Source organism: Gadus chalcogrammus, chromosome 15 (genome assembly GCF_026213295.1).
Source record: "Gadus chalcogrammus isolate NIFS_2021 chromosome 15, NIFS_Gcha_1.0, whole genome shotgun sequence".
Lineage (NCBI taxonomy): Eukaryota > Metazoa > Chordata > Actinopteri > Gadiformes > Gadidae > Gadus > Gadus chalcogrammus.
In genome coordinates this window covers 22157918-22168831 of record NC_079426.1, presented here as the reverse complement: position 1 = coordinate 22168831, position 10914 = coordinate 22157918, and the positions used below count along the sequence as shown (strand labels likewise).

The window sequence follows — 10914 nt, the reverse complement described above, 5'->3', positions numbered from 1 at the left end:
TTGTTTTCACATAACAGAAGAAAGCGCTTGACTGCTTTGTTCACATTTCCTCCTGTTTCTGAAGCCTTTATTAACAAAAGCTGCTTTGCACTTAATCCTGCTTTAAAACAAAAAAGCCACTATGAACCTTCATCCAAACCAAGCTGAAGAGTCAGTATAGGAGGTGGACTATATCGTGTGCTGCTCTCACCATGTCCAGCAGCAGGTACACTGACTCTCTGTTGCGGGTCGTCATCTTGTCCGTCTCCTGGCCAATCTTCAACAAGCTGGATGAGGCCAGCTGCACGCACACACACACACACACACACACACACACACACACACACACACACACACCCACACCCACACACTTTAATTAATTGCAAGTTTAATTTAAGTAAAGGAAACGGGTAGTAGATTATAATTATTGTATGAGTTAATGAAAGGGGGTGGGACTAAACAAGTGTATACTTCTTCCCACTCCTTTTCAAATGTGTTAAGAAGGAAAAATCGAGCATTGTTTTTGTTTCTGTCATTTGATGACATGTTCCTTACATATCTGAAATAAAAATGTAAAATCAAATCTTATGAAAAACACACATGTTCAAATAGCACTTCTTCAAAGTGTGTTTTTGTGAAGGGACAGAGCAATAGCACCTGAAGGCAGGGCATGCAGAAAATAAATTATTATTTATTATTTACAAATATTGGTTGTTCTTCTCCATATATGAGTGAAGATGGATGGTAGGAGGATACTGGGGGGTCTTACCGCCAGGAACTCTTTGAGGCGGTCCTCTATGCTGCCCTTGTGGATGGTGAAGAGAGCCGCAGCGATCTGGTTGACGGCCTTGGCCAGGCAGTGAATGTTGTTACAGTGGCCTGCAGGGGGCGCAAGTGCACTACGTTACTCTTACAAGCAGGTGGATCATTTCCCTCCCACTCACTTAAAAGCCTGCAAACGCTTGTTTTTATTATTCTATTCTAGTCATCCGATTGTCTCCTGAAGGATCAGATGACCTCTTAATAGGAGCTACGCTACACCGAATAGATAAATGCACTCCTGCTTGCCTGATTGCCACTTAACATGGTCTTAAACAGTATAACGTGGTGCTCAATGTGTAACGTCAATGTAACGTCAATTCATTAGCAAATAACCATTTATTAGCGGTCCGCGTGGCCACCTACCTTCGATGGCAGGGCTGTACTGGGACATGACATTGCTGGCTAGCGTCGGCATGGAAACGGCCACGAATACCATCAGCAGACAGGCAATTTTGTACTCCTCCTCTGGACTTATGTTCTCTGTAGAGGAACGACAGATCAGTCATAACAGATTCATTCTTTCAAGAATCTAAAGCCACCTACACAGCTGACTTACACCTCCGTTCAAAAGTTTGGAGTCACCAAGACAATTTTTCATAATTGCACAAGGGTTTTCTAATCATCAATAAGCCTTTTAACACGATTAGCTAAACAATGTACCATTAGAACACAGGAATAATGGTTGCTGGAAATGGGCCTCTGTACACCAATGTAGATATTCCATTAAAAATCAGCCCTTTCCAGCTAGCATAGTAATTTACCAAATTAACAATGTCTAGACCAGAACTTTTGTACGGTAATACCGGTAACTATTGTACGGTAATACCCATGACTGAATAACTTTTTTCTGAATAATTTCTGATGATTGAATTTACTGCTTTTAGATTATCATTGTTAACTTAATTAAGATTTGTATCTTGTGTATTGTTATGTTTTGTGTCTTTCTGTGTGGAACCCAGGAAGACTAGCTCGTCCCACTTTCGTGACAGATAATTGGGACCCTTTTAAACAATAAACAATCAAATACTATTTCTAGTTAATTGAATGCTATCTGCATTGAAAAAAATGTGTTTTTCTCTAAAAAATAAGGACATTTCACCTCAAACTTTTGAATGGTAGTGTAAGTACGGCTGACCTAACTGCGTTGCAGTACTCACTTTGCAAATTGAACCATGGAATACGAGGAGGAGGGCCGTGGAAATGGATATGGACGTGTGTGTGTCTCTTACCACTTTTCTGTGAGGACAGGGCCACGACCAGCGCAGGGTCGATTTCGCAGGGCAAGCCAGCTGCTGATGACAGCTCGTAGACATTCATCGCCACCTACACCGAGACAAGGAGAACACAAAATAGATGGGAGGGTCATATTGGAAGAGTGGAGTCTGGCTGTCTATCCCCGTGTATATGTGTCCCTTTGTGTATGTGTGTGTGTGTGTGTGTGTCCCTGTGTGCGTGTGTGTCTTCATACCTTCATGTCTGTCTCTCTGGGGATGTGGTCTTTGAAATCCTCCACTGAGCTGACCAGAAATGGGATATGACAGGACAGCACCTGAGGGAGAGAGGGAGAGGGATACATATGATAACGGGCGAGAGTACAGAAACACACAACTTTCAACAAGAGCGTGGACTTTGAGAAACGTGCTCCGTGTCTTACGTCTCTGAGAGCTTCCTGAGCCAGGGAGCGGAAGGACAGGATGACGCCGATGATGGTCATCCTCTTTAACACACTGTCCACAGCTGGAACGAACACACACACACACACACACACATTAGCTCACCAGCAGCAGTCCCAGTAGTCAGCACACACACACACACACAAACACAAATCAGCTGGACGGCAAACAGTGACTATCACCTAATTAGGGTACACCCCCCTGAAAGACTTAAAACCATCAGAACTCATTTGATGCCTTTGGCTCATAACTTAAGGACTTATTAGACATTGTACCCGTGCATAACTCCTTACTTTCAATCCCCAAACTTTCTTTTAATTGTGTTTTGTTTGTATGGAACATATGTATTGTCTGTTCCTTTCTGTCCTCTTGGCTAGGTCTCTCTTGAAAAAGAGATCTGAACTCAATGAGACTTTTGCCTGGTTAAATAATAATAAAATAAATAATAACGGGAACTAATGCGCATCTTAAACAAAGCCTCGGCAAGCAAAACATAATAACTCAAGTCACAGTGTAAGCAGTTTTGCTCCCGTTTTGGCTAAAGGAAGTACAAGATTGGAGGTGATATTCAAAACGGAAGAGGCTAGAAATAATAAGCGGAACGCAACAGCAGGAGGAGCTAAAAATAGAAACAGTGAAATGGTGTTCTGGCTTCCTGTGAAAGTCACTCCCAAGGGAGGGGAGGGGGGGGGGTGCTGTCAGTCTGCAGCACATTATTTACAGGAGAGTTTCTTGAAGAGGGCCGCCATGTGCTCTGGCTTGTCAAAGCTCGTCCTCATCTGGGTCAGAACCTCCACGTTGTCCACCACCAGTTTCTACACACACACAAACACACAATTCCAACAAGCCAATTTTAATCCCGGGGGGGGCGAAATTACCTTTTGTACCTCACCAACAGCTGAGGCAGAGCCGAGAACTTTCTACACAACACGTCTCCAACCAATAACAAACAGCAACAAGTACATTTCGAAGCAGAAGCCCAAAGGGGTTATTATTACATTTTAAGCCAAATGGTTGTCATCACTTTTTTCTTTCAAGTGCTAGAAGGCGTCAACTCCAATGCGGGTGTGTGTTTACGTTCAAGTGTGAGCATACCTTGAGTTCAGCCACTTGTGAGGAGATGTGCCACATCAGGCTCTCACTGAGGAACTTCATACCGTAGGGCCCCAGCAGCTCTGACAGGGAGCGCATCTCTGAGCAAATAAACACACACACGCGCAGCGTTAGTGTCTTAGACACACCGCAACACACCGCCAGAGGAGACCCCACACAGCGGCAGCAGAACCCACCGGAGATGTCGGAGTACTCCTCCGCGTTGAACGTCAGCTCGTTCTCCGTGGGCAGGTTGACAAACGCCTTCATGGCCGGGAAGTAGGCGATGTGGCCGTTGCTCACCTGGCGAAGCAACGTCTCCAGGTACCTACGGGAGGACACACACACGCACTTAAGACTGATGTAATAAGGCCCAGTTCCAACTGGTTTTGGCCTATGTGTGCAAGCTGCATCGCACAAAAAGGAAAAGCGCCCAGCCAATGTGGGCTCAGAGCGCCTCACCAGTTGGTGTAGAGGCTAGTGATGGTGGGCTCCCCGTGGCTGTCCAGGTGCTGCGTCTGCTGCAGCAAAACGTTGTTGAACACGCGGGTGATGTCGATGGTGACGTAGTTCTCTATGGACTGCAGCACCGTCATGTAGGCGCGCACGCTGGTCAGTAGCTCGCTGGGCTTGGCGATCTCCTGCGTGGCCTGGTTGTACATGGTCATCCCCACGATGGACCTGCAGAGGGCGGGGGGGGTTCAGAGTTCACCTAGAGTTCAGAGTTCACCTAGAGTCTGCATAGCCTCCGCCTCCCAACCATTCCTAAGCACTTATTGTATGTCGTAGGTCCATGGCACCTAAAAAAAGTACTTATGCCGCTTTTCCACCGCACATGTAGCTCGACTCGACACGACTCGACACGACTCGACACGGCAGCAGCACGGGTCGTTTTCCACCGCAAATAGTACCTCCTGGACGTGGGCGGGGTCGGCTGCGCGAAAGGGCCGTGACGTATTTTTGTACGCGACACAAACAACACCTACGCAACCCACACATGAGAGAACCCACATAACAACAATGGAGGACATCGATAACATTACTAATATTAGCAGGCATGTTGAAGAAGTTGTAGAAGTGGAATATGTTGGCTGTGGCACTGCTATGGCTGTTACCAGCATGGTTGCCATGTCGCTCTCTTGACTTAGTCACACTCTATGGCCAATGAGTGGCCGGCCGTCTGCCGACGTCACCTTTTAGCATCGGCTCAGCCGCTTGGAACCTAGAGTGAGTCGGTACTAGAAAAAGCAGCCACTTCAGGTACCAGATACCATGTTTTCGCGGTGGAAACGCAAAAAATGCGAGCTGAGTCGAGTCGTGTCGAGCTGGTACCATGCAGTGGAAAAGCGGCATTAGTTGTGAAGAATCCTATCCTTGCTATCTTTGTTTTATAAGGGAATGGGTAAATCTAGCAATAATTGGTGCTTTGCAATTGGTTCTATGAGCAGCATGGCATCCCTGAATGTGCATGCTGTGTTGTTTTACAGTAATAAGAAACAATATTCGAGTGCCGGCCGAAAGGGGAGGTTAAGAATGCAGGTGTGCTTTTATGTGTGTCGTGTTAACTTGATGAGGGAGACGCAAGTGCGTGTGTAACGGCTCAAATACACGGGACAGGTCTACCGCAGAATCCGGCAGCAGTAGTAAATGAAGCTGCTACACAGTATATTTTTGCGAGTCTGGTCTATTTTTTTTGAAGCTTAATTGAAGCTACAAGGTCCCACAAACAGCATAACTTTAAATAAAGTACATTCAAATAAATAAATGAAAGTGTATCACTGATCAATTCAGTACAAGTTAAAACAGTCTACACCTCGGAATCCTGCATTATCACAGGGCTAAACTCAATAGGCCAACAGTGAGGCTGATATTAGGGCTGCACGATATGGGCAAAATATGATATCCCGATATTGTTTGGCTGAATGGCGATATACAATATATATCTCGATATTTTCTATAGAGTGGGTTAGATGGCTTTGTCGCATTGTCCTGCGTACTACGGTGAGGGTTTCAGTGCGCCCTAACTTTAATCCCCCGCCCCCTCCCTTCTCCGTTCCATTTGGGAACATGTTTGGTTTCACTTCGCTTGTTTAGTATAATTTAATTAATTAATTAAGGGCGCCACCAGAGGGCACCCCCAATACATTTGCCGCCCTAGGCAATCGCCTTAGGTTTAAGGTTCAAGGTTGCTTTATTCATACCCGTGGGTAAATTTGGTTTGCAGGTCAAGAAAACGGCGTTCACGGAAGACAAGACGGACACACAGACAAAAATCACTGAGGTGCTCAGTACATCAGAAAGTGCCTATGTCGAACGCCGGCCCTGGTTTCGGGGCAGAAGAAGCTGTCGCGGCCGGTGATGAAGCAGCACAGCCACAGAGTTTTACGCATTCCTCATACTGCACTTTGTGCCGTTGCTGTAAATTGTGGAACAGATTTGTCGAACGGTTTTGCTACACTCTCTACAGATAACCTGTAGCTACTGCTCATCTGTTTTTTTTTTTAACCCGAACCATTTCCATATTATGGAGCCGTTGTTTCTCCCCTTTAATAAAATTTCGTCTCACGCCGCCATCTCGTTTTCTTTACTGATATCCTCCATGCTTGTTGTGTTGTGAGGGGGCGGGAACGAGGCGTCTTTGCACGCGGCACGATCGGAAGGACAGAGTGGGAGGGGTCGCGCTCACACAGTCTCCAAGGCAAACACAGACGCTTGAGACGGAAACTGACCATTTTAACGCATATATCGATATAAATGATATTGTCAAATATTGTATCCCCTTGGAAATTATATCGATATATCTTACATAGCCGATATATCCTGCAGCCCTAGACAAGCAATGAATACGACCACGCACTACAAAACCCCGCCCCCTGCGTCGGGTCAGTTCCCCGTGTGTGTGGGGCTGTGGGCTGTCAGGTGGGCGTGTGTTTACTTGGTGAAGCGGATCTCCAGGTGGGAAGTGAGGTACTCTCTGGGGGTGAAGGTGTGTTCCCACACCACCATGTTGGGTACATAGTTGATGGAGAAGCAGAGCTCAGACAGTGCTGTGTGGAGCTTATCCAGGCTGGAAGACAGAGGACAAGACTTCATGACTCAAACTGTTTTACTATAACAATAAACTAACTATACACAAATACATTACTTTAACCATCTACAAAATTAATTACTATATGACCAAAAGTTTGGACCAAAAGTTTGACATTATTGATGCTTTTAAGGATTTATTTTGGTATTATAAGTTATTGATAATAGAGAACAGGATTGTATGAACAATAAATATGACATTGATTAAAACATCAGAGAGAGTGTGTGTGTGTGTGTGTGTGTGTGTGTGTGTGTGTGTGTGTGTGTGTGTGTGTGTGTGTGTGTGTGTGTGTGTGTGTGTGTGTGTGTGTGTGTGTGTGTGTGTGTGTGTGTGTGTACCATCATTAAGAATGTGTATGTCTGACGTTGACGACACCATCAGAATGTGTGTGTGTTTGACTGACTTGGTGACGAGCAGCCGGTTCTTCCTCATGCTCTCCACGCCGGGCTTCTCTCTCTCCGGCTCGCCCTTCTTCCCCGTTGCCTTCTTGCTCTTCTTGTTCACCGCCTGGCTGATGGTCTTCGCACAGTGCTTAGGCAGCAGCTGGAGAGAGATGGAGAGAAAGAGAAAGAGAGACAGAGAATAAATGAGAGGCGAGTGCGGGTAGAAGTGTGTGTGTGTGTGTGTGTGTGTGTGTGTGTGTGTGTGTGTGTGTGTGTGTGTGTGTGTGTGTGTGTGTGTGTGTGTGTGTGTGTGTGTGTGTGTGTGTGTGTGTGTGTGTGTGTGTGTGTGTGTGTGTGTGTGTGTGTACCTGGTCACTGAGCGTGCACTGCTCGGTGCAGATGTCGGTGATGAGGTTGCGGGCCTGCTTGGCCATCTCGTCCAGGAACATGTTGCACAGGGACAGACTCCGGTCGCCGATGTGATGGCGCTTTACAGGGAAGAGAGACAACAACCGCAGAGTGAGTGGGCGACCTGCATCCAGCTGCTCTGTGTTCATCCACTGCATGTGTCGTGCGCGCGTGTGTTGCTCTTCGTGTGTATGTTACCTCCTCAGGACAGAGCTCGTGTGTGCAGGACATGAAGTGTGTGCAGAGCAGGGGGAAGCAGATGGAGTGTCTGCTCTGGGAGGGCAGCTCCAGACACTGCTGGAACATCTTCTCAAACGCCCGGCTGTAGAAACTACACACACACGAGAAAAGTTATCACACAAGAGAGCCAAACTGTACTATTGAATATTTTCAAGTGTTGTTGAATATTCGATTATGATGAGTCATTAGTGTTCCCTTGGTACGCATCATTTTTCCACAATGGGACACCTCTGCCTTTAACAGCTTCAAAATCCATCATAACGACTGCGGTTCAGTAGATCCATCGACCAGATGCTCTCTCGCTAAAATAATATGATCAAAGATTCATTTGTTAAACAACAATAACGATGATAGTAACTAATATCTAATCATCGTTATTAACAGCGGTATAAAGCCCTTAGTTGTGTTTTATTACCTACTTACGCATTACCCAACAGGAGCCATCTAGAAACCAAATGTAGACATCGTCTACTTCGACACAGCAATCATCCTCGTGTTATCCAAATGATCAAACAAATAAAACATGTCCGATGTGAATCTCACCAGAAGATGGAGAGGTCCGAGGTCTCCACCAGCATCTCCACCAGGGAGTCCACCATCTTGGTGTGGAAGATGATGGTGTTCATCATCTTGCCCAGCTCCTTGTGGTCCACCAGGCCCAGGCTGGCCTTGGACACGCTGGTGTAGGCCTGGGGGCGCACAGCAGCAACGCTTCAAAAAAATCTACTGGTTCATGTTGTTATTCCACAGGCGTGGGAGATGGTGTCTAGTATGGCCGCCTCTGTTTTTTTTTTATTGAATATCATTTGTGATCTTTTTCATAATATATGCTCAACAGTGCTCATTCTGATTCAAATAAATGTTATAGATTTATAATAGATAGAATAATATAATTACTCTACAGTTGAGTGAAGCTAATGAAGAGTTTACATTTTTGGATTAGAAGGGAATCAAAACAAAAGGAGGCATGAAGGTTTGCGTACCTGCAATCTGAACCAGTCCAACCTCATACCTCGGAAGTCAAACACATCGCCATCCTCCACTGCAGACAAAGAGAAAACACTTTACAATCCAATAAACAATCTCCTGCCCTTACTCTGGCTCACATCTAAATACAGAGCGAGGACACACATGTCCTACTGTAATAACCAATCACCTTGCTTGACGCTGAGGGAGGTCATGGTGTTGACAAAGGAGGACATGATGATGGACTCATCCTCGGGACATACAGACAGGTTCTGAGAGAGAGCGAGAGCGAGAGTGAGAGCGGTGAGACAGGTGGTTAGACACACCTATACAATTCATCACACTGCTGTATACACATGTTTCACCTAGAATTGATGCCCCGTCATTGCTGAAGCACGGTAGCATCTGGCAACTGTCAGATTACAGTTTGTTATCTGTAATCTGTACAGTTTATTTGGTAGATGCAGACCGGTTCATCTAAGCATTTCATGGTGATGGTGATTCATGACATCTCATGACACCATGAAATTACTAAGGAGACCCTTTGGTGTCATCATTACCACAATTTATTTTATTTAATCATAGTGACGACTAGCATGATTCAACCTAAATTTAGATTTCTCTCACTCCATAAGTCTGTCTGAGGCTTCCTCCCTCTGGAAAGGGTTTGCAGAAATTGAGCAATAAAACTGCCTCCCTTCCACCTCAACCAATCCTAAATAGGCTTCTGATTATGTAAGGGAGATCCCTTTGGTTGATTTTAAAGCCCTTTTTGGGCCTTTAGGGAAAAGTAGCGTCAATATCCAAATCCAATTTTTTTTTTTTTTTATGTTGGTTACTATGGTAACATGGACTATGTCATCATACCTTCTTAACGAAAATGAGTCCAGAGGCAAGTACCACTCACAGAACATTACAAAGAACATACAGAGTACTGCATTTCCTTAGTGGAGGAGGTAGAGAACATGACCAGGGCCTCATCACTGTAGGTCATAGAGTGAGTGTCTTAGTGGAGTAGGTAGAGAACATGACCAGGGCCTCATCACTGTAGGTCATAGAGTGAGTGTCTTAGTGGAGGAGGTAGAGAACATGACCAGGGCCTCATCACTGTAGGTCATAGAGTGAGTGTCTTAGTGGCGGAGGTAGAGAACATGACCAGGGCCTCATCACTGTAGGTCATAGAGTGAGTGTCTTAGTGGAGGAGGTAGAGAACATGACCAGGGCCTCCTCACTGTAGGTCATAGAGTGAGTGTCTTAGTGGAGGAGGTAGAGAACATGACCAGGGCCTCATCACTGTAGGTCATAGAGTGAGTGTCTTAGTGGAGGAGGTAGAGAACATGACCAGGGCCTCCTCACTGTAGGTCATAGAGTGAGTGTCTTAGTGGAGGAGGTAGAGAACATGACCAGGGCCTCATCACTGTAGGTCATAGAGTGAGTGTCTTAGTGGAGGAGGTAGAGAACATGACCAGGGCCTCCTCACTGTAGGTCATAGAGTGAGTGTCTTAGTGGAGGAGGTAGAGAACATGACCAGGGCCTCATCACTGTAGGTCATAGAGTGAGTGTCTTAGTGGAGGAGGTAGAGAACATGACCAGGGCCTCCTCACTGTAGGTCATAGAGTGAGTGTCTTAGTGGAGGAGGTAGAGAACATGACCAGGGCCTCATCACTGTAGGTCATAGAGTGAGTGTCTTAGTGGAGGAGGTAGAGAACATGACCAGGGCCTCCTCACTGTAGGTCATAGAGTGAGTGTCTTAGTGGAGGAGGTAGAGAACATGACCAGGGCCTCATCACTGTAGGTCATAGAGTGAGTGTCTTAGTGGAGGAGGTAGAGAACATGACCAGGGCCTCCTCACTGTAGGTCATAGAGTGAGTGTCTTAGTGGAGGAGGTAGAGAACATGACCAGGGCCTCATCACTGTAGGTCATAGAGTGAGTGTCTTAGTGGAGGGAGTAGAGAACATGACCAGGGCCTCATCACTGTAGGTCATAGAGTGAGTGTCTTAGTGGAGGAGGTAGAGAACATGACCAGGGCCTCATCACTGTAGGTCATAGAGTGAGTGTCTTAGTGGAGGAGGTAGAGAACATGACCAGGGCCTCCTCACTGTAGGTCATAGAGTGAGTGTCTTAGTGGAGGAGGTAGAGAACATGACCAGGGCCTCATCACTGTAGGTCATAGAGTGAGTGTCTTAGTGGAGGAGGTAGAGAACATGACCAGGGCCTCATCACTGTAGGTCATAGAGTGAGTGTCTTAGTGGCGGAGGTAGA

The 10914-nt window shown here is 46.1% G+C and overlaps 1 protein-coding gene across 4 annotated transcripts in view; it reads right to left on the bottom strand.

The window, feature by feature from the left end:
* Nucleotides 1-10914, bottom strand: part of nckap1 (NCK-associated protein 1) — a 32055-nt gene that overhangs the window by 3515 nt on the left and 17626 nt on the right. For all 4 annotated transcript variants that reach the window (XM_056610253.1, XM_056610254.1, XM_056610255.1 and 1 more), the window contains 17 exons: nucleotides 8842-8923; nucleotides 8669-8727; nucleotides 8229-8374; nucleotides 7644-7776; nucleotides 7406-7525; nucleotides 7058-7197; nucleotides 6502-6633; nucleotides 4029-4247; nucleotides 3764-3894; nucleotides 3570-3667; nucleotides 3196-3289; nucleotides 2456-2538; nucleotides 2270-2350; nucleotides 2031-2124; nucleotides 1165-1281; nucleotides 749-858; nucleotides 191-280 (listed from right to left, as the gene is read on the bottom strand). In XM_056610253.1, coding sequence (XP_056466228.1) covers nucleotides 191-280; nucleotides 749-858; nucleotides 1165-1281; nucleotides 2031-2124; nucleotides 2270-2350; nucleotides 2456-2538; nucleotides 3196-3289; nucleotides 3570-3667; nucleotides 3764-3894; nucleotides 4029-4247; nucleotides 6502-6633; nucleotides 7058-7197; nucleotides 7406-7525; nucleotides 7644-7776; nucleotides 8229-8374; nucleotides 8669-8727; nucleotides 8842-8923 — 1929 coding nt within the window. The remainder of the gene's footprint in view (nucleotides 1-190; nucleotides 281-748; nucleotides 859-1164; nucleotides 1282-2030; nucleotides 2125-2269; nucleotides 2351-2455; nucleotides 2539-3195; nucleotides 3290-3569; nucleotides 3668-3763; nucleotides 3895-4028; nucleotides 4248-6501; nucleotides 6634-7057; nucleotides 7198-7405; nucleotides 7526-7643; nucleotides 7777-8228; nucleotides 8375-8668; nucleotides 8728-8841; nucleotides 8924-10914) is intronic.